Source organism: Diaphorina citri, unplaced genomic scaffold (genome assembly GCF_000475195.1).
Source record: "Diaphorina citri unplaced genomic scaffold, Diaci psyllid genome assembly version 1.1 scaffold1652, whole genome shotgun sequence".
Lineage (NCBI taxonomy): Eukaryota > Metazoa > Arthropoda > Insecta > Hemiptera > Psyllidae > Diaphorina > Diaphorina citri.
Window position 1 is genome coordinate 3,660 of NW_007379078.1, and position 23,636 is coordinate 27,295.

Sequence of the window (23,636 nt, forward strand, 5' to 3'; positions counted from 1 at the left end):
TTATGGATACAGCTTAGACTTTAGAAACTGATATTGAACCTTAGAGTCAAAAGTCACATTTAGTCTAAGATTTTGCTATGAGAGCATTTCAAATGAAATCGTGTTGTGAAGGACCTATTTATTATTATTTCTTTACTCAATCAGGTAATTCATTATGCTAATTTGTATCGATTAATTTTGAAGTGGTATAAAACACAAAAAACTCTTTAATATTCAAGTACCTCTACTGGGTCTGTTTCTCCATTGTTCTTTGACGTACCTACAATTTATAAGGTGAAAAGTCACGAGTCAGGGATTCAAGAATAAGGAATAAGTACCGACTATAAGTAGGTAAAATAATAATGATATAAATAAATAAATATAAGAATAGATGAACTTGTAATTAAATAGGTATTTGAAGGTTAATGTTCCTATGACATACCTCTTTTTCTTTTCGTGTTTTTTAGGTACCTATCTTCTACATTTTTCAATTTCTATAACGTAAGTATTTTTTTTTTTTTTTTTTTTTTTTTTTTTTTTTTTAAAAAAATTTTTTTACGGGGGGGGGGGTGAATACCTGCGGCCCGCCAATGTTGAACAAATATCAAAAATAGCCCTCTATACATTTTGAGTTTGACATGCCTGTTATAGGGGATCTAGGTAATAGTAACTATACATAGAAGGACCAGTTAACCAGTTTAAAGTAAGATCTATCATATTAGAGCAATCTGCCATTCCATTCCCGCAGAGTATGTGATGTACTTACTCTTGTTTTTATTTTTTCATTCATCTTTTAACAATTCGTGTGATCGTAACGAAAGAACGTGCTTTGAGTCCAAGAGTTGGTGATTTTTTTTTTTTTTTTTTTTTTTTTTTTTGTAAAAACCCCCTTTTTTTTTTTTTTTTTTTTTTTTTTTTTTTTTTTTTTTTTTTTTTTTTTTTTACGAAAAAGATTTTTAAACATTGCCTGTGTAGTCGAAAAGAGCAGACCTACCTTAAATGTGTACTGTTTTTTTTTTCCTTTTTCTCCACCGTCCTAGATTCCGAAATAATTTTAAATTGTCTTTTTTTTTCTTTAGGTAGGTAGGTAGGTGGTATCATGTGGAGATAGTAGAAGCAAATGACGGACATGTTTCATTATTTTTTAATTTCGTGCACAAAATCCGGACCCAGATAAGTTTCGTCAGACAAGTTTGTTTATACAGCGTTTTATTTTAGCGGACATACCAGTATTAAGAGCGAGCTTTTTCAGTTATTTGGTATTATTTGCGGGGGACAACTTTTGTTAGTGTCCAATAAAATTTGCTCCACATTAGAAAAAGGGTCCACATTTTTTTTTTTAATATTTAAATCGTTCTTCCTATACAGTAATTGTACTTTGTATGTTGTACATAGGCAAGATGATATTTTACGTTTGCTGCGCGTAGGTAGATAGCTAATTTTGTAATAATAGATTTCACGTAATGTAATTCCTTTTAGATTTCCTCTGGCTTAAAATGAAATCTACTAATTTAATGTCTATTTATATCACAAAATCAGGGGATCATTTTCGATTTTCATGTGAACGAGAAGGTGTCTTTTGCGTGGACAACAATATCCATGAAATTGAACGTTTGAATTTTTGGAGTAAAGAATTCCTTGAAGAAAAGACCACTATGGAAAACATTATTTTGATCCTAGAATTCAGAAGTGATTCAAATATAAACCTCCTCTTATTTATATTTGTCGTGGTGATAAGTTGTATAATTTATTATTTTTATACCTAAGTATAATATTAAATGGAGCCACTTCCTGTGAAGAGAGTGTCTGGACTCAATATAGGCATGGGCTTTTTGGGTGTCAAAATTTAGTAGAAACCAGAACAAAGTGCTTAGAATATATTTCGGTAAGTTTAATCTATCGAACTTGTGTTTTCCGGCAGTGATAATCAGTTAAATAAAAGTTCTGAAAACTATGGTAAAAAAAAAAATATTTCTCAGAGTAATATGTTGCATTCTAAATAGAAAAAGTTCATGTCAGAGGGAAGATTAAGTAGAACCGTTTCAGCATAAAAATGTTCTGTTTTCTGCGTTTCTGTTCTTTTTCAAAACATTCTGCATAAAAAATGTTTTGAGGGGACATATTACGAAGGTACTCGTAACCGTAAAGTATAAGAGAAAAGAACAACATTATCTTCATACCTGTTTCCTTCAGGGAATAACATTTCATAATGACAGGTTGACTTTGGCCAAAGACTCTGAACTAGAAAGTAATTCGACTGTGTATTGTGTCAGTAGGAAAGAAAGTGAGAAACATGGAAGTGGTTCAAGAGCAGTGGGAAGACCAAAGAAAACCTGTGAGAGAAATTGTGAGAGGATAGGCGAAAGAAGGCTGTGCAGAGGCACAAAACCGAGCGACCTAGAAGAGATTGACTAAAAGCGTCGACCCTAGAATTTTCTGTTCGATCCAACCCTGAGAGAAAAACTGTATGTCGATCGTATTGATTTCTCATAGAACAGAGTCACTAGTGAAAATTTCAATGAAAAAGAAAAAAAAAAAAAAAAAAAAAAAAAAAAAAAAAAAAAAAAGAAAAAGAAAATTCAATACCTGTATTTACATAATGATTATAAAGGTAGGTATCATTAAATGACAACAACTTGTAACCAGAAAGTTTCGCACACATGAAATCCTTTAGATGGGCTTAAGTCGTTCATTCACCACTCACATTTAAAAGCTGAAAATACTCCCAATCTCAAATAATTGAATTGTTCCTGTCGTATTTTCCTTGTCCTGTAAAGCTCTCCCCTACTCTTCTGTATTTACATAATGGTTATAAAGGTAGGTATCATTAAATGACAACAACTTGTAGGTAACCAGAAAGTTTCGCACACATGAAATCCTTTAGATGGGCTTAAGTCGTTCATTCACCACTCAGATTTAAAAGCTGAAAATACTCCCAATCTCAAATAATTGAATTGTTCCTGTCGTATTTTCCTTGTCCTGTAAAGCTCTCCCCTACTCTTTTTTCGGCTTTCAAGTCATAAAAATAAATGGGAAGTTGTCCTCATTTTTTAAATCTTTTTATCTCTTTATCCAAAAGAAAACCTAAAAATTTAGCGGGAAATCTGGTCTTTAGTTGGCAAAATTATAGTGGTTTTCAAATGGAAGTGGAAGCCTGCATGAACAATAAATATAAATAAGGGTTTGTACATATTTAATTTAAGTGTAGGTACTCTTCTGACACATAATAAATTGGTAAAAGTTCTATCACCCCATTAAGACCAAATTTCACTGAGAATCAAACAATATCTTTGTAGAAAGCATAGGTCTTAAGAGCATTAGAAAAAAAATCTTGCCACTTACCTTAATTCTAATCCAGTCTTAATTTTCTTGTCAAATCAAGGGAAAACTCAAAACAATCGCAGATGAAACATAGTTTGATAATTTTTAGACTGAAGTAGAATAGAAAAAAATTCATATGATCAAAAAATTGAACTCAAACAGCATTATTGTTTTTGTTTGATAAAAAAGAAGATTAATTTTTAAAAACAAATAAAAAAGAAAGAAAATAAAACAATACCAAACTTTTTTACCCCCCAAAAAGAAACACGAAATAAGTTTCGACGTCAAATAGATCGTTTTTTATTCCGACGAGAATTTTCGAGCGAAGTTTCGTGTGTAACCAATTTATTCAACAATTCTTAAAGGAGATTGCATATTTTCATGATTATAAACTTAAATGAAAAGTGCTCACTAGAATTCGCATTGTAACAGGTGGCAAGATATTCGCATTCGATTGCGCAAATGCCACTCGGAGTGGCATGACTGTTTCTGTTATTGCACAATGCTTCCACATTAATTTGCTCATCTTAGGATACCAGCTATATTGTTTGACATCATTTGTCTTGAGAAATACCTAATAATTTTAAACTTAGGTTCATTTATACATAGTGTAGGTAACACGAGGTAATAACAATAGGTAACCATACTCTGAAATCCAGAGTCTAGAAACCTAGGTACCTATTGTAACTGTGTAGGTGATTAGATATGTACTTTATACATAGTGTAGGTAACACGAGGTAGGTAATAACAATAGGTAACCATACTCTGAAATCCAGAGTCTAGAAACCTAGGTACCTATTGTAACTGTGTAGGTGATTAGATATGTATTACATAGTGTAGGTAACACGAGGTAATAACAATAGGTAACCATACTCTCCAGAGTCTAGAAACCTAGGTACCTATTGTAACTGTGTACTGTGTAGGTGATTAGATATGTATCTGATGCTCATAGCTATTTACTTTTTCATCGTTTGTGTTTGATCCAGCAAGATATAAAAGTACCACCTATACAGTACATGAGTACATATACCTGCAGTTATTTCTCATTTTTTTCCATTTCTCCTTTTTCATTGCATTATTGGAAACTTTTTTCATAAAAATCATACTCCAGTTTTGTTTCCGCATGGTTGAATAGACATTTTAAAGGAAACACTTTCAAGTCTCAAAATTTTGCTGAATTTGTGAATTTATGTTATATTGATAACATAGGTACCTAATTATGTTCATTTCGATTTATTGTGTTTATGATACCACAAAGTGGTAGCCATTGTTGGGACCATCAGTCTTAAACATTATTAGTTAAAACATGACATTTTTCTGAGCGAAGAATAAGGATTGCGAAATTGGGTAGGTACATAACTACATAGGTACTTTTTTTAATTTCAACGGACACTGTCCATAACAAGTAAATAGTTACTCATAGATAATGGAATACTTAATTCAGATCGAGATACTTACTGCATACCTATCTTTACAGGAAGTTTAGGTCGAGGCACCCCACCTCTCGGTCTAATAACTTAGTCAAGTAGCCAATCCAACAGGCTATCACCATTTTGAAGCAATAATAACAAGAGTAATGTCAATAATAACAATATCAATAAAACTCAAAACTCATTATCCAGCTTTCCAATTACTAAAGTGTTTCCTGAGTGAGCATTAAAGGTCATAGAGCTTTCCCTCACTCTCTCCTCTATAACACTCTCCCCTCTACAACATTGCCCTCACACTAGATCCACAACAAAATGGATTTGCCCAGTAGGAGGCGGACTTTCATAACGTTTACATGAATATCGAATCTTGTAATAGGTTTTTCAAGTAGGTAGGAAAAATAAATAAAAAAACAATGGCTGCCAAGACAGAGAAGAATGGACGCTGAGGGGTATTGAACCATCAACTGACCTGTGATTATAAAAAAACAATGGCTGCCAAGACAGAGAAGAATGGACGCTGAGGGGTATTGAACCATCAACTGACCTGTGATTTAGACGTTATGTGATGTTACTCGTATGTTGGGGGACTACAGAGAGGATAGCAACCTGAAATTTCCCTTGCTAAAGATATAGCAAAGGTTGAGTGCGAAGGGCATCCACTCATAAAATTTTTGTAACCAAAACCAAATGTCAGCCTAAAGCTATCACCCTAGCTAGGGTTGATTGGGAGGCTGACGAAAAACGCCGGCCTCGTCTAAACATGGGGAAAAGCGGAAAAGGAGAGGAAGAAAAAGTTGTTGGCCGTTAGGAATCTGTATTGTATCTACTCGTAGCAGGTTTTTTTTTTTTTTTTTTTTTTTTTTTTTGGAAAAATAATAATAAAAAAACAATGGCTGCCAAGACAGAGAAGAATGGACGCTGAGGGGTATTGAACCATCAACTGATCTGTGATTTAGACGTTATGTGATGTTACTCGTATGTTGGGGGACTACAAAGAGGATAGCAGCCTGAAATTTCCCTAGCTAAAGATATAGCAAAGGTGGAGTGCGAAGGGCATCCATTCATAAAATTTTTGTAACCAAAACCAAATGTCAGCCTAAAGCTATCACCCTAACTAGGGTTGATTGGGAGGCTGACGAAAAACCAGTACTGCGTCTAAACACGGGGAAAAGCGGAAAAGGAGAGGAAGAAAAAGATGTTGGCAGATAGGAATCTGTATTGAATCTACTCGTAGCATGTTTTTTTTTTTTTTTTTTTAGGGGTTTGACAGGGGGAACTGTAACTGCTATGGTCTTATCGTCCCGAAATCGAAGAGAGAAGGAAGACAGGATAGGAAAAAGCCAGCCGTTCCGAGAACGAACATTATCCCATCAGGATAAAATCCGCCCCGGGCGGAAATCGAACCCGCGCATACAAGGCAGACGCACTACCAACTAAGCTAACTAACTCAACCTTTGCTGTTTCTTTAGCAAGGAAATGTCAGGCTGGTATACTCCTTGTTTAACGTCCTCCAGTTAGTATTCTATTCTATAAAATGTTAGTTAAGCAATATACTGCCCTAGGTATTTCACGAAAAGTCCGCCACTGATCGAAGTTATTAATTTATAAATAGCGATTTTATAGCTTTAATAACAGTTATCAAGTTATAATTAGGTTCTTAGCTCGGCTACCTAATGACGAATACTAGTACCTAATAAAAGACTAGTATGTTTTGATACCCAACAGTTACCTAGATTGCTCATCATCCTCTATAAATGCAAAAAGCACGTACTTTTACGTCAGATAGCTTGTAAAAAAATCTTAAGTATCCCCAAAAATAGATTAACAACCCCACTTGAAATCGCAATGTCCAACTTCAATAATATGTACAACAACTTGGACATTAGCATGAATATAGGGGAAATCATAAAAAGATTAAAATGTAATATCTAGCTAGGTAGTCAGTACCTTGACTACATAGGTAATTTTAGTTATATTATAAGCTCCAAATTCACTTAATTGTATTTTACTGAATTGTATTGTAAACTATCCCATCTGGGATTTTTAATAAATAAATAAATAAATAAATTTTTTTCAAAACATTCCAAATCAAAACAAAAAGCCCTCAGGAGGTGCTGCCACCACAGTGGTGAAAATTGGTACTAATTATTTTTAAAAGCGGGATTTTGATTTAACCCAACAGAAATGTGTAACTCTTTTGAATGACAAGTATTGTACGAATTTAAGTAAAGTAAAATTAATGAACTATACATAGAAAATAGGTAGGTGGGTATGAGACGATTTTCTCTGACATGCAGAAGGTTTAACAGTTGAAAATCTTGGCATAACGTATAGGCTATACTCGTACGTTATGATCTTGGATTAAAAAAAAGGAATTTAGCTAGCTTAAAAAAGAGTAGACTTGGCAACAGCGAAGTCTGTTCGTGACCCTCCTCGAACTACGGCACTGTTTCACAACGAGCACAAGATTTTGCTCGAACTAGACTAGGGTGAAGTTAGCCATGTACATTTTTGGAAGCACGTTATTCTTATTCATCAATAGAACAAAACTTCACGAAATTTCCAGAACTTGAATCATTTTCAATCTTCACTGCTTCACTCTGACTCTGCAATTTATTTAATTTTAATAAATAAAATACAAGCTACCAGTTATTCTCATTTTCAACTCAACTCTACCATTTTGTGCTTTTCATCGTTAGATTGATTGTGAAGGTATCTTTCCCATGGCTGACAAGGTAAGTTACCACTCAAGGGCTTGGGCTCTACCGGTCGACCGCTAGTTTTTTTTGGACCACACGGTACCTACCTAAACTTTTTGTACCAAGTACTTCATTAAAATATTACTAAATAAAGTGTCTGTACTTATCTCACAGGTGAACTCTGGGAAACGGCCTTTTTTACTACCTTAAAGCATGTACATTAGACTGGCCCTTATTTTTGAAGTGTTAAAAAGTAATGATTATCACTCGATTTATGGTTCCTTTAGGTCTAAAAAAAATTGCTACCTCCAGATCCAAAGTCCAACGCGTTTACCACTGATGTTTACCAATTCATATTTCAGATCACATTGCCATGGATGAGACGACAAAGAAAGCTTCCATTAGTTTGGATGTAATGCCGTTGGTCAATGGACACCTTCCCATACCTGTGGTGAAAATATCCAAGTACTTTCCTCCTTCCAAAGGTAAGTTATCTACATGGCTAGTGGCAGGGCTGTCTATTCAAATATGCTCGTCCTCAGAATCAGCCTAAATGTAGGAATCAGCCAGCGGCGACAGCAAGTTGAATGCACCAATTCCCTTTGGATCACTGAAGTTAAACAACGTTGCGCGTGGTTAATTTCCGGATGGGTGCCCGTCTGGGCAATCGCATGCTGCTGGTTTCTCCCAGCCCCACCCCAGGCAGGGTGAGGTCAATGTGACTAGGAGGATAAAACCTCCGTCACTAAAGACCTGCCTCGGTGGTGTAGTGGTCGAGACGCTCGCCTGGTAAACAGGAGGGCGTGGGTTCAATCCCAGACGAGGTATGGAATTTTATCCTCAATATAATTTGGGAATTTGACCACAATAATAGTAGTAGCCTACTGCTGGAGTAAAGGGACTTTTCAGTCCTATGCGAGCAGTATAAATAAGCACTATTATTATTATTTAGCGGTTGTATAGTGACTTTAAACGTCTAAAAGAAAGATGGCCTCATTAATCCATTCAATCCGCTATTTCTTATTCAGTTGAGAAAAGATGTGTTTCACAGCCTTTATTTATTCCTTAGTGATGAAACAGCAATACCGGGAATCGAACCCGGGACTTTCTGCATGAGAAGCGCTTTACCACTGGACCAACCGTGTCCTAAATATTCTTTTTATATTTCGCAGGCTTCCGGGGTCAACGTACTCAGGCCAGGTCTGAAGTGTTCAGCCCGGGTGAAGTCTACAACAAAAGCAAAGCCAGTCAAGTCCATGTGATTGTGCCATCAGCAAATAATGAGCTTTAGAGACGGCGAAACAGCAGTCGAGTTTGTTAAAGATTTTATTTTCAGCTGAATTGGTCGAGATTTGGTGGAAAAAAAATAAATAAAATTTGAACTGATTGCAATACTTTCTGATTACCTGATTTTTACCTGATTACCATAACGGTAATAGAAAGTAAAAAGTATTTTTTTAATCTTTGAGGTTCTTTTGCCTGTGGTGGATATATGAACAAGAGTAAAGTTAAATCAGTGTAGTTAAATCAACTAAATAAAATTGTTTGCTTTGTTTGAGAAGATAATCCGAACACAGTCATTTTTAATATTTCTTCCTTTTTACTTTCGCTCTATTTCGAGTGCTATATCTCATTCTAAACTTTTTCGACAGCGTTTTTCCATGTCCTCCGTCATCGGGAAAGATTAACTATTTTAATAAGCAAGTCATTAGTTTTATTTACAGTCAGAATAATCGATAGTAAAAAAAAAGTTTGGTTTTTAGTCTCCAGGAAAAGTGTAAAGCTAAATATATAACTTCAATCCGTAGGTATGAACCCGGGACCTCCGGCGTGCAAGTCTAGTTACCTACTGAGCTACGCAGGTTGGTTTGCGGTAGTTACCGATCAACTGATCATATCTGTTACTGTTTTCTTTACAGATACAAATATTACTTTCTACCCTATTCAGCTGAGGTCAGAGGACCCTATCGTCAAAGTTAAGTTATCAACTTCCTCATCTATTAGATATGTATAATCCAGTGGCGTAGCGTGGTCTAAATTCAAGTGTAGGACGTGTTGGGCTCATGCACAGGTCTACCAAGTCCCATCACAGTACATGCCATTAATATTTATGGGCATTAGAGTGAACTTTTGAGTTGTCATCATGATAGCTGAGCTGCCTCATCAGAAGGACAATACCAAGATTGACCATTCCGTAAGTCCGCGTTTATAAACGACCCTTTCTCCTCCTTCTTGTTCGCCCTTTCCCATGTTCAGATGGGGTCGGCGTTTGTCGTCGGCCTCTCAATCAGCTTTAGAGTGATCGCTTTGAGGCCAACTGGTTTAGAATGTTTACTTACTTGTTGCTGTTTTTTAATTCTTGATAAACTTGGCCAAGCTGCTAAAATAATGATTTCATCAGCAATGGTTTGGTGATGAAATCTGCTATCAACCACACCCATTGTATATCTCACTCAATATATTTATTTTGATGAAATCAATGTTTCATTTGATTTCAGAACAAAGCTGAAGGATCCTCGTATGATGACGACACTCAGTGTTCTCCTTGGTGTGAATATGTCTAGCACCATGGGAGATGGTGATGCTGAAGAGATGGATGTGGACCCTCAGCCACCATCACCTAAGAAAGCTCCATCCCCTCCACCTGCCAAGAAGCCTGCCGAGCCTGAAGATAAAAATCTCACAGATGAACAAAGAAGTGTAAGTGAGATGGTTTTACCAGTCTCTTTTTAGCTCCCAAATATTAGAATAAAAGGTATGTAGGTAGTATAAATTGGAAAAACAAAGTTGGACTTGGTGTCTTGGTTTAAAACACAATGGGCATTATTTGCAACATAGGTATACGTATAGGTACATACCCACTTAGGTAGATACGAATTTACGAATGTATCCATTCCAAACTTCAAAGTAAAAATTAGTTAGGTACCTACTCATTTACTACCAATAGGTATCACAAATTCCCCCATTACACCAAGAGTAGGTAGGTAAGGTTGGTACCTACTTATTGGTATATTTAGGATTATTTATTGAGCGCGTACATAAAGGGCTAACAAGGATGTACGAAATCAAGAAATGAATGATATGAATAGAGGAGATCCATTTGCAAATTTGTTCTCTGACCCTAATATCTTTGTACAGTTGCAGTTAGACCCAAGAACCAAACCATTCCTTAGTGATCCCTCGTATGTCCAAATGATAAAAGAAATTCAAAAAGATCCATCTCTCATGACGTAAGTGTACATTCATTCAATTTAGTTGTTCTACTAATGGCCTCTCTTTTTTTTCACAAGGCACTCTAATTATGTTGAAATTATTGTTCTTGTCATTCATTTGAGTTTTTTTTTCTGTTTATTCTCTGCAAAGTCTTACGTTTCGAGAATTATTATTAGATGGGTAGGTACCTATACGTAACGTATAGGTACATACCCACTTAGGTACATACGAATGTATCCATTCCAAACTTCAAAGTAAAAATTAGGTAGGTACCCACTCATTTACCAGAATGTTTACTTACTTGTTGCTGTTTTTTAATTCTTGATAAACTTGGCCAAGCTGCCAAAATAATGATTTCATCAGCAATGGTTTGGTGATGAAATCTGCTATCAACCACACCCATTGTATATCTCACTCAATATATTTATTTTGATGAAGTCAATGTTTCATTTGATTTCAGAACAAAGCTGAAGGATCCTCGTATGATGACAACACTCAGTGTTCTCCTTGGTGTGAATATGTCTAGCACCATGGGAGATGGTGATGCTGAAGAGATGGATGTGGACCCTCAGCCACCATCACCTAAGAAAGCTCCATCCCCTCCACCTGCCAAGAAGCCTGCCGAGCCTGAAGATAAAAATCTCACAGATGAACAAAGAAGTGTAAGTGAGAGGGTTTTACCAGTCTCTTTTTAGCTCCCAAATATTAAAATAAAAGGTATGTAGGTAGTATAAATTGGAAAAACAAAGTTGGACTTGGTGTCTTGGTTTAAAACACAATGGGCATTATTTGCAACACACAGATGTATGGTCACTGAAGTGACCTGGCCTGTGCAGTGCAAGCCTCTCTGGTGTAGGTACCTATTCAAATGTGTTCCTTGTTATTTGGATCCTTTTTCATTCAGTCTACAAATTGAAAATATCCAGTAATAATTAATTTTATTTTATATTACCTTTCATTCCTCCATTACACCAAGAGTAGGTAGGTAAGGTTGGTACCTACTTATTGGTATATTTAGGATTATTTATTGAGCGCGTACATAAAGGGCTAACGCTAAACGAAAGAACTGTACCTACTTACAAATTGTTTGTTCTTCTTTAGATTTAGGTGCCTTTCGAAGTGGAGTAGATAGGTAGGTACGTCGGTACCTGGCTAGCTAGATGAATGGGTTAGCATTATCATTAGCACTATTCATTTCATTCATAAAATTAGAGTTTGATTCATTTTAGAGAGAAGGGACTGTCTTTGTAAAAATAATTAAGTAAAGTAAAATTAATGAACTATACATAGAAAATAGGTAGGTGGGTATGAGACGATTTTCTCTGACATGCAGAAGGTTTAACAATCAAAATAAAGCACCATTTATAGTCATTGTTGGAGTAAGCCCCGGGGTCGGGAGCTGTGAACGATCGCCCCTGAGAGGGCCTCATATGGGGACCTTCCATATCCGCGACAGTACCTATAGCTCTATTATTATGTATAGTTCTAATGTCGCACTATAGCGGAATGCACCAATGAACCACCATCCTACGCTCATCAGACTATAGTGACTTAATCATTGTTTATAGCAGTGGTTCTCAAATGTTTCATGTGTCACATTGTGTCAGTCTAGTCAGCTTATTTTAAAAACAGAGTGGGGTGGAGGAGCTAAGGGCTTTTTTGCTCTCAGCTCTAATCTCTGTGCGGTTTCAATTCGTCGCATCCTTCTCGTCACTTCCCTCTAAGTGCTCAATGCGCTCTCCGATCCACTCTGTTTTTAGCCTTAGAAGGTAGCGTGCCTTGTAAGTGCTAGATCGCGGGTTTGATTCCCTCCCCCAGGATGAACTTTATCCAAAACAGGTGAGGTTAGTTCTCGGAAAGGCTAGCTTTCTCATATCCTGTCCTTTTTCTCTGTTGGCTCTGTAAGTCTCGCGACTCCAGTGTTAAAGGTCTGTATCATTTTCACAGCTTTAGATTTTCAGGAGGCCGGCATCATGGGAAGCGTACGATTCCGCGCTATACTAAAAGTAGCTCGGTTCCGCTTCTGCGAAATGCCTCAAAGGGTTCATTCTGCGTCGTATCTTGAGATTCCGCTTCCTAGGGAAGCCTTAAAGGGTTAACTTTCCGTCGTATCTTGAGAGTTAAACATATTTCGCGTTCTGAGTCATTCATTAGCAATGTAGCCAGTGATGTTACGAGGAGTGTATGTATCCAACTATCCAATCATCAGTGTTTGTTTTGTATTCAGTCCGTCTAGGAACAAATCGAAAGCGGGGACAGAAGTACATTGAAGTACATTGGTCTGCTGACAATATGCAAAAATAATAGGTATTTTTGGTGACAATTTTTTCGAAAGTAGCCATTCGCTTTATCACCCGTCCGTGGTTACTACCCGGAATAGTTCGTGCACTACTGGCTTTTCCCAGCCCCACTCAGGCTGGGTGAGCAGAGATAGTTTGTCGCCGAATGCACTAAAAACCTCAGTAGTTGAATATTCGTATATTAGAGACGTTAAACTCCTCTAAAAAATTTGCGACCTCTTACCCTCACGACAAGTTGTTCCTGTGTGCACCCCGCCTTTTAGAAACGACCTGTATTATTTATTATTTTCTACAGGTTGTGTGAGTAAGGAACTACCCAGCTACCCTCCCACCTCAGGTGCACGGAGAAGACATCTTTGTGAAAAAAACCGAGGACCTTCAAACAAACTCTATCTGCCAGACACAACTAGATTGGGGTTCGAACCCAGGACCTCTCAGCCACCATGCCGGGACGAGGGAAGCAACCCACGTTGGAAATCTACAGACCGCCAAGTAAGTAGAGTGGTAGGGGATATAACCAGCTTGGGGTATTTGCTTGACCTCTGAAGGTGTGTCCGAACATAGTCGACCGGCCGTCAAATCGATGTCCAATGAACCGTCCACACTGCCTCGAAGTTTTTCTGATCGATGGACGGGCCGGTTGACAATGTTCGAACACGGCTTGAGAATGCTTGGAGATGGAGACTAGCCCGAAAAGTATAAACTATAAAACTATAGGAACATGCACAGAGATTTTACTAAACACTTTAAAATTGGACTGTAGAACCCGGCCTTACTTTTAGTTCTTCAATACGATTCACTTTTGTAGAAGTTTGATGAAACATCTCACAGAGTGCGTTAGCAGTATGCAATACAGGACTTAAAACAACTGTTAAAACAAGAAGATAAACTAGAAACTACCAATAGTAACAATGAACTAGTGGTTACCTGATTTGTAAAACTCAGAAAGAGGACCTGTTTGTGACTTCCCCAAGGACCCGGTTCCGGCCCAAATTGAATCAGCAAACTGCCTTTACATATTCTTTGCCAAAATGTCTCTAAATTTTATCCAAATCCAACAAAAACCGTCCGGGAATTATGTATGAGAAAGCAAAAGATAAAATAAATAAAAAAAAGGGCTTGCCAGCCTACTTAGCTTAGTTGGTAGTGCGTCTGCCTTGTAAGCGCTAGGCCGCGGGTTCGATTCCCGCCCGGGGGTCCTGTTTAAGCAGGTATTTTTATTTCAAAAGCTGCCCATAATACCAGCTCCAAAATGTGATGTCTACATGGAAGATATAGCAAGTCTTTATCTATCATTTGTTCTATTAGTACAACAGCGCCTTTTAACCTACCCAAGTTACTAGATGTAGTGTCACAGCATAGAGCAACTGTTTTGTTAAGTAAATCCCGGTTCAAAGAAGTAGGTATTAGATTTATTTCATAGATGCATAGATATTGAATATTAATAGTCCTTAAGCTACAGTACTGAATCAATAATAGATCAGTTGCGCTTACTTGGGTCATGTTTCAAAGTCATAGAGCAGAAAAAATGAGGACCAACGGAATTTTTCTTTTTCTTCTACGACTACTAGATACCGAGATAAATCGATTAAAAAAATGCCGGTAAATCCTGAACTTTGACGTCACGGCATACGCTCCCGTAGGCGATGACGTCACATCAAATGTCCCGAGCATAGCTCCCTTGCAGGCAACGCATTAATGTGTTTGTGCGCATACGTTTCTGCGCAGTTCTTTCTGCTCCTCCGCTAGCGTGCTTGCATAAATAAAAAAAAGAGCTTCTTCGGGGGTTTTGGAGGTCCGATTGGGCCCAAGTCACGTACAATGATTTCGACTTCTCCATTATCCCACAGATGTCAGATCAGACGGCCCGGCTAATAACAAACTCAACGTGCATGCCAAAGAATTCATCATGAACTCCTTACAGAACTCCAGGTAAGCGTTTTTCCAATGGCTTTATTAATGGCCGATCTTACCACTGGGAGTTGACACCGTGTCAAGGGATGTCTGGCTAGGGGGCGTTAAACAGAGAGAAGACTAGCGTCTGGCTGTGGGACTATAAACAGGGAGGAGAACAGCTAACCCTAACCAGCGAAGTTTTGACCTCATATTTGGATTTTTCCCAACTTTTTACATAGGAATCAACCATTTATTCATAATTTTTACCCATTTGCAACTCCTCCATTGTATTATCTATAAATAATTGGCACCTACATACTTACAGTAGGTATATTAGGTAGGTAGGTAGGTACTAAGTTTCTCCTATCCTGTCTTCCTTCTCTCTTCGATTTCGGGACGATAAGACCATAGCAGTTACAGTTCCTTCTGTCAAACATCACCCCGGAGTATAGCAGATACAAGAAGATATCTTTTCTTTATTCTGCTATCGCCATTCGGCGAAAGCTAAAGCCGCTACAACAACAACAACAACACCGTGTCAAGGGTTTCCTTTAACGTCACACATTTGATTTACACTGAAAACTGACTGTGGTAAGATCGGACATTAGTGTGGCAGGATTCTCCAAAAGGAGCTCTTCCACCCAACCACAGAGGTTGGATCTGAACTGTATCTGCTGAGGTCTCATCACAAGGAGGAGTGCGGAGTTCTCCGTGGAACAGGCCCTACGGAGTACAATGTGCGGACTTCTTGGTAGAATAGGGCCCAGATATCTACGAGATAAGATGATTCCCAATATAGAAAGGTATGCCAAGTGGCTTGATACGTGAGAATATGACTTTTGTATGATACAATGAGGAGTGGGGAGTTCTGCGTGGAACAGGACTCATATAGAGTAAATACAGAGTGTGGAGTTATTAGTGAAATAGGGCCCAGATATCTACTCAGATAAGATGATTCCCAATATAGAAAGGTATACCAAGTGGTTTGATACGTGAGACTAAGACTTCTGTAGGATACAATTTCTTCGTGGAACAGGCCCTACGGAGTACAAAGTGCGGAGTTATTGGTGGAATAGGGCCCAGATATCTACGAGATAAGATGTCCAAGAGGATTCCCAATATAGAAAGGTATGCCAAGATTGCCAAGTGGTTTGATACGTGAGAACTTCTGTATGATATAACCCAGGAATCTCCAACTTCCATGTGTATGCGGGCCACATTAGACTGGCCCTTATTTTTGAAGTGTTAAAAAGTAATGATTATCACTCGATTTATGGTTCCTTTAGGTCTAAAAAAAATTGCTAAAACCACATATGCTACATTGGCAGGTACTTCGCGGGCCACATACACAGGTACTTACTTTACTTTCCGTGTCCGCTTTGACCAATGACCATGTCAGATACTCCTCTTCCAATATTCTGCTAATATTCACAAAGGTTAAATGTATATTTACAAAGAGTTAATTGTATATTCACAGTATCTTCGCAGGTCTTTGGTTTAGCGGTATGTGGTAGAATTAGCCGGCATTAGCCGTTTCCAGGGGACGCTATCAACTTCCTCATCTATTAGATATGTATAATCTTTGAACAATTTTTCTTTAATACTATTGTCTCTTTCATTATTTAATGTACTGTTCATATTTAATTCATTGTGTATAATGTAATTTTCTTTCAACCAAATATTTATTTTGGTACAAATTTTGTTTTCCTGGCCATAATATGTTAAATTATTTATTTTTAGATATACAAAAAATGTATTCTAACTTTCCTATTCTTTTCATCACAATATCCACAATACATTTACCTTTGTTCAATGTTCACTTATACTTATCTTTCTTTGTAGTCAGGCAAAATTGGTTATACCTACATAGATATTACTATTATTAAGGTCATTTACCAGAATCAACATAATAGCTATGTAGGTACTGATTTCCACCTTCAATATGGGGTCTTTCTTTAAATATTTATACTTCACATTCCACAATTCATCAACGAGAGTTTTTACTCGGTTATCCCTAATTGAAAAAACTATATAATATATAAAAATCCATCTACTTACATATAAAAATACTCGCAATATTTATTTGACGCGTAAATTATCTTTAGCTCGCCCAAGGGCATCAGGAAATATTTTTCCCAAGCAAAGGTCAATTATAAAACATCTCCTTATAATGAAATTATCCTTCAATTAATTATTTTTCCACGGTGTTTGACAGAAAGGATATCTTTCTGGATAGATGAGCGTTCGTGACTGAACATAATTATCTCTGCCACTTATCTATCTCCACCACAGGGTAAGAGTTAAATAGCTGTACGGTTATTCTTACCTACCGTTTTATCAATCTTACTATGTATTATTAACCTTATGTTAATACCTCCTCAATAGTGACAAGGTACTCCCTACATACAATATTACAGACCTAGAACGTATAATATTCAAGTAGGTACCTCTACTGGGTCTGTTTCTCCATTGTTCTTTGACGTACCTACAATTTATAAGGTGAAAAGTCACGAGTCAGGGATTCAAGAATATAGAACGTATCTGATAGTAGACAGGTTCCTGTAAATTTACTAGTTTGATGTAATTTAAATTTGGAGACAGAAGGGGAGGAGGAAGAATACTTAAGTACTACTTTTAGGTATTTTCTTCAAAGTGGAAATATCTACTCTTGTAAAAATACATAGGTTGTATAGATACTAACTACAAGTAAGAGTAGGTACCTACCTACTTTCATTAAAAATAATAATAATAATAATAATAATAAAAAAAAAAACAGAGTACAAAGTAGGTAAATCCTATTGAAAGTATTCGAATAATGTAAAGTAAAATTAATGAACTATACATAGAAAAATAGGTAGGTGGGTATGAGACGATTTTCTCTGACATGCAGAAGGTTCAACAGTTGAAAATCTTGGCATAACGTATAGGCTCTATTCGTACGTTATGATCTTGGATTAAAAAAAAAAAAAAGGAATTTAGCTAGCTTAAAAAAGAGTTCAAGAATAAGGAATAAGTACCGACTATAAGTAGGTAAAATAATAATGATATAAATAAATAAATATAAGAATAGATGAACTTGTAATTAAATAGGTATTTGAAGGTTAATGTTCCTATGACATACCTCTTTTTCTTTTCGTGTTTTTTAGGTACCTATCTTCTACATTTTTCAATTTCTATAACGTAAGTATTTTTTTTTTTTTTTTTTTTTTTTTTTTTTTTTTTAAAAACTGTTGATGTACGTATACCTAATGGTGTCATTGAGTTGTACCCATGTCTTTTTCTTTTTTAGTTCTAGCCTTCATTTTTCTGAGCATCTCGGTATACGTCAAGGTTTCTTTTATTTTTATCAAACGCCTATTCAGCTTGAAATTTATGTGGTTACTAAGGTTCCATACCCCACGTAGTAATGAAGTTTCTGTACTGCAGGATTCAGAATTTTAACCTGTTGTTCAGGGCTCATCTTTTTTCTTCTGTAATATCTACTGCAATTTTTACTTTTTTTATTTGTATTTAAACGCCTATTCAGCTTGAAATTTACCCAGGATTCAGAATTTTAACCTGTTGTTCAGGGCTCATCTTTTTTCTTCTGTAATATCTACTGCAATTTTTACTTTTTTTATTTGTATTTATAAAAAGTGCTGTATAATAATTAAATTTGATTCACTTTTATTTAATGAAAACTTGATTTTGCAAATAAATGAAATCAAGACGTATTCATTGCTAAAAAAAACCTCACGTTTAAATTTAGGAAACTAATAAATTCTTTCTATTTTAATTAGAAACACTTCCTATGTTTTCATTTCATGTTACCATTACTTTACCTTTTTTTAAAATTTATTTTCATTATTAATTACTATTCATTTATCCAGGCACTAAAAACCGACCATCGAAAATTTCATTACAGTAGGTATCTACTTTCTTTCCTACAGGAAAGAAATAAGAACCTAAATGTTTCCTCACCAAAATGTTATGAGTGCCTGCAATTCGTGTGATTAGGCAATGTGCCGTACTTTATCAGTAGGTAACGAAGACTTTTTCATTTAACTGGGGGACACAAAGCGAATTTAAACTCCGTTTTAGTTTAATCCTCCAATTAAGTGATCAGAAAATCAGCCAATCAGATTGCTACTGGTTTTTCATTTAACTGACTGGCTGGGGGACACAAAGCGAATTTAAACTCCGTTTTAGTTTAATCCTCCAATTAAGTGATCAGAAAATCAGCCAATCAGATTGCTACTGGTGAAGGAATAATAACTAGTGAAGTTTTTATTTTTATAAATATTAAGCTTTATTTTTATTGACAAAATACTTAAATTGTGCTATGGAGTATAATGATTTCAAAATGTCCAAAGGAAGAGCTCCTTCAGGAGAATCCTCTGTCACTCTAATTAAAATGGCAAAAAAGGTGGGGAAAAAAAGAGTAATAACCTACCAACACACAATTTCAATACTGAGGATTACCTACCAGATAAAAAATGAAAATTTACAAGAAAGTAAGTGATGGACTGATGAAAATGAAATATTACCAACATTAAAAGAAAAGGAATAAGTATAACATTATTACTTAATTAGAACAACATGAATATTCTACAACTGAATTAATAAGTTTCTTTCAAGTATCTATACCTATCTACCAGTAATATGTTAGCCTAGCACTGTTCAATCAGAATATTTTTACATTCATTATAACAACAAATTTAAATTTTTTCAAGAACATTAATAAATATAAAATTAATAATTAAACAATCAGGAAATAAATTAATTTACAAAGCAACAAATAGGTACTAATAAGGCACTGGTGGTATATATTTTGATATATCCAGGATGCCTACTTAGTACTAGGTACTTTAGGATCATCCATGGAAACGTATCAGAGATTTACATGATGACGGAGATCATTGGTCTGCACAAGCTTGATAATATTTTGTACTACATCAATACTAGTGGCAGTTCCTCCTAGGTCTGGGGTGTGAATCTTGTCCTCATTAATAGTCTTTTCAATAGCAAGTTTTATAATGCTTGCATGTTTCATGTGACCCAAGTGTTCCAACATATCAACAGAAGCATTCAACATAGCAATGGGATTTGCAATATTTTTTCCAGCAATAGCAGTACCAGTATTTCGAGTACCAGGTTCAAATACTGCATAATGGTCACCATAGTTTTTACCAGAAATGAGGCCAGCTCCTCCAATAAGACCACAGATAACATTTGATGTAATGGCTCCATACAGATTGGGCATGACCATGACATCAAATTGTTTTGGATTGGACACTAGCTGCATGCATGTGTTATCAATGATCATATCATTGTGTTCAATTTCCGGATACTCCTTGGCAACCTTGCGACTAATTTCAAGAAATAGACCATCAGAAATTTTCATAATGTTGGCCTTGTGAACAGTTGTCACCTTCTTTCTTCCAAATTTCTTTGCATACTCAAAAGCATACTTGGAGAGCCTGTAGGAATTGGCTGCAGTGATAATCTTCATTGATTCCACAACTCCATCAACACTCTCATGTTCCAACATGGCATATTCTCCTTCTGTATTCTGACGGACAATCACAATATCTATTCCTTGTTGTCTACATCGTACACCTGGGTAAGATTTACAATTAATAACATTCACATACAAATCTAATTCATTACGTATGGCAACATTTCTTGACAGAACTTCTGTGTCCAAGCTTCCAGTTTCTATGTTTCCCTTGATGGCAACTCCGTTTCTACGAATTGAAGTGATAGCATACTCAAGATCATCATTGCTATCACTCTTAGGATCAATCTGCACAGTTTCAAAGTCCACAGGGAATCCAAGCTTCCAGTTTCTATGTTTCCCTTGATGGCAACTCCATTTCTACGAATTGAAGTGATAGCATACTCAAGATCATCATTGCTATCACTCTTAGGATCAATCTGCACAGTTTCAAAGTCCACAGGGACTCCAGCATATCTAAATACTTCTTTGACATAACTCATTAGTTCAGGACCAATACCACCCCCGGGTAACATTGTTACAGCATTCCGTCCTCCATACTTGGCTTTGGTGTAAACCTCCTTCAACTTGGGCATCACAAAAGCCATGGTACGTACGCTTTGCTTGTCATACACCTTACTGGCGGCTAAGAAGTTGCTGCACATTCGACTTACCATTTTGATGAAGATTAGTTTGAGTCTAGTAGAAAATGAACAAACCTCTTTCAGGCTCTACTTCATAAATCAGATGATCAATAGTGACGACACAATAGAAGAAGCCTCGACCACTATCCAGGATTAAAACTTTGGTGACCTATTTATAACAAATCAATACTTTCCAGTTTCCAGATAAATTAAGCACAAAAAACAGAAACCCTAGCCCGTAGCCCTAGCTTTAGAACTTGGAAAGTTTTCAAAAGTTCCCTGTTCGCCCTTTCTGAAAAAATAAACAAACTTTAAAAATTAAAATCAGCTGACTGAACATATGGCTATCTTCTCAAACATAAAGGTACGTTCACACGATCAAATAACCAGAGGCGGATATCGGTAGGACGAGGACTTCTTTGGAACGTTGCCAGATGGTACAGGTGTTGATAAATTTTGGTGGATGTGACAAACCTCCCTGTTATAACGGCTTCAACGGGAAGTTTATCACATCCACCAATTCATCAAAAATCTATGGCTAAGGGCTTTCCGATCAGGAAGATTTCTAGACAAATGTGTTCTTCTTTATCAGTATTTATCCCATCACCTATGTATATCGGTGCTTCTCAAAGTTGTTACCAGCGCGGCATACTTTTCAAATAGCCTTTTTTTTAATTTGGCGCAGCGATCTTTCTTTTGTCTCATATCAGTTTAGGAAAACCTTCATTCAGCAACGTTCGAAGGTAGTAGGTTGCTGAGCGCAATCTGACGCATGCAATTAATGGCTACAAAAACTACAAAATCATTTGTAAACCAGAGAGTCTTTGAGTTTTTTCCCCCCGTCACGTCATATACATCAAGGTAGAGAATGCCTTTCCATACACATAGATCAGTTATTGAGCGGTCTACTGTTCATACCACTAGCGGTAACGTAACAGTTTGTGAACATTTAGATACCACAGTTTTGTGACATGTGAACCATTAGGTAGGTAGTAGAAAAAAAAAAAAAAAAAAAAAAAAAAAAAAAAAAAAAAAAAAAAATATGTACTCAGAGCTCAGAGTTTTAAGTCGGTATAGTTATATTTTCTGATTGTACGTACCTATGTTCTAACAAGATATTCTAACAAGATAGGGATAGAGGGAGACGATTATAACACAACCTTAAAATCAGTGGCGTAGCGTGGTCTAAATTCAAGTGTAGGGCCTTGTAGGGCTCATGCACAGGTCTACCAAGTCCCATCACAGTACATACCATTAATATTTATGGGCATTAGAGTGAACTTTTGAGTTGTATGGCCGCCATACACGCCATACATACACGCTACGCCACTGGCTAAGACATTCTAATTTATAATATAATGTATCATTTAACAAAATATTCATCTAAACAGTAAAGACAAGATACCAAGGTAGATAGAAACCACGTTTAAAAATAATCAATGTGTGAGACATAGCAACAAAATAAAAAATATTATTGTTCAAAACTTATGACTTGTTCACAAATCGTTTCTCGTTTCAAAGAAAAGTAAAAACGTCAATAAAATTAATTATAAATAACAATACGGGAGTACACATGCACATCTAGCGAAAAATACATTGAACAGAATACGGAAACAGAATTATATTATGTAGATATTGGCATAGTTTACTACATTATGTATTGGCATAGGTAGGTACTTCTACAACCTACACTACATTTCTACTGTTTTCCTATAATTATAAATAACAATACGGGAGTACACATGCACATCTAGCGAAAAATACATTGAACAGAATATTATACGGAAACAGAATTATGTAGATACTCGTATAGGCATAGTTTACTACATTATGTATTGGCATAGGTAGGTACTTCTACAACCTACACTACATTTCTACTGTTTTCCTAAGCGCTGAGAGAGGAGTAGGAGGGAACACAAAGCTCCATTATTATTGCATTCTTTTCACTGCCGAAAACCTATTGCGTGTTTTTGACAGGTCTCATACTAATACCTATCAACTGACAACTGACTATTTGATTTTGACAGGGAGAGTATCGATGAGAAAGGCTAATAATGTTTTTATAAACCTTGATAGTAAAATAAAACATCTATAAATTTGGAAAAGGCTAATACGTACGTACCTACCTAATACCTGGCGATTTTTTTTTTTTTTTTTTTAATTTTTGTTATCAACTGACTATTTGATTTTGACAGGGAGAGTATCAATGAGAAAGGCTAAAAATGTTTTTATAAACCTTGATAGTAAAATAAAACATCTATAAATTTGGAAAAAAAGGCTAATACGTACGTACCTAGGTACCTAATACCTGGCGATTTTTTTTTTTTTTTAATGTATGCTTTATTCTTCGTACCTTGAATTCTGCTATTATCTACAAGATTTTCATTGTGATCTGGGATCAGAGTTACCTCCCTAATACCAAAGAGTTTAGTACCGTTTCAATACAAAAGTCAGGCATTCTATTCATCTAAATATTATAAATCTCTAAGCTATCAGTGTACTATACCTACTTCTTGAAGATATTTTCGAGTGAGGAAAAAAAAAAAAAAAAAAAAAAAAAAAATAAATTAAAAACAAAATTAACTTACTAAACGATAGGTCAAGTGTCGATAGAGATCCGTACGAGGAATTGATATGAGTAGGTTGATCATCATTCAACAGGAACATGCACTCGTTTT

The 23,636-nt window shown here is 36.1% G+C and overlaps 3 protein-coding genes and 3 long non-coding RNA genes across 7 annotated transcripts; 3 read left to right on the forward strand and 3 right to left on the reverse strand.

The window, feature by feature from the left end:
• Positions 1–7,770: 7,770 nt before the first annotated feature.
• On the forward strand, positions 7,771–9,460 carry LOC103516739 (trafficking protein particle complex subunit 10-like). The gene is made up of 2 exons (XM_008481726.3): positions 7,771–7,914; positions 8,602–9,460. Exons 1-2 carry the CDS (start codon positions 7,803–7,805, stop codon positions 8,718–8,720), a joined length of 231 nt encoding a protein of 76 aa, XP_008479948.1. The 5' UTR covers positions 7,771–7,802; the 3' UTR covers positions 8,721–9,460.
• A 1,021-nt stretch (positions 9,461–10,481) lies between these two features.
• On the forward strand, positions 10,482–11,352 carry LOC103516742 (stress-induced-phosphoprotein 1-like). Its single transcript, XM_026829049.1, has 2 exons — positions 10,482–10,659; positions 11,103–11,352. Exons 1-2 carry the CDS (start codon positions 10,502–10,504, stop codon positions 11,335–11,337), a joined length of 393 nt encoding a protein of 130 aa, XP_026684850.1. The 5' UTR covers positions 10,482–10,501; the 3' UTR covers positions 11,338–11,352.
• Positions 11,353–12,898: 1,546 nt separating this feature from the next.
• On the forward strand, positions 12,899–15,012 carry LOC103516740. Its single transcript, XR_541777.2, has 3 exons — positions 12,899–12,949; positions 13,238–13,434; positions 14,793–15,012. It is a non-coding gene; the product is annotated as an uncharacterized LOC103516740 (long non-coding RNA).
• A 3,107-nt stretch (positions 15,013–18,119) lies between these two features.
• Positions 18,120–18,616, reverse strand: LOC113470537. The gene is made up of 2 exons (XR_003393567.1): positions 18,397–18,616; positions 18,120–18,280 (listed from the first exon to the last, which is right to left on the reverse strand). It is a non-coding gene; the product is annotated as an uncharacterized LOC113470537 (long non-coding RNA).
• Positions 18,617–19,101: 485 nt separating this feature from the next.
• LOC103516741 (isocitrate dehydrogenase [NAD] subunit gamma, mitochondrial-like) lies at positions 19,102–21,271 on the reverse strand. 2 transcript variants are annotated; one of them, XM_026829050.1, is made up of 2 exons: positions 20,755–21,271; positions 19,102–20,623 (listed from the first exon to the last, which is right to left on the reverse strand). In XM_026829050.1, exons 1-2 carry the CDS (start codon positions 20,989–20,991, stop codon positions 19,709–19,711), a joined length of 1,152 nt encoding a protein of 383 aa, XP_026684851.1. In that variant the 5' UTR covers positions 20,992–21,271; the 3' UTR covers positions 19,102–19,708. The 2 variants fall into 2 exon arrangements, with proteins under 2 accessions (XP_026684851.1, XP_017302678.1); XM_017447189.2 differs by having other exon boundaries at positions 19,102–20,532; positions 20,664–21,271.
• A 732-nt stretch (positions 21,272–22,003) lies between these two features.
• LOC113470536 lies at positions 22,004–23,123 on the reverse strand. The gene is made up of 2 exons (XR_003393566.1): positions 22,820–23,123; positions 22,004–22,644 (listed from the first exon to the last, which is right to left on the reverse strand). It is a non-coding gene; the product is annotated as an uncharacterized LOC113470536 (long non-coding RNA).
• Positions 23,124–23,636: the final 513 nt, after the last annotated feature.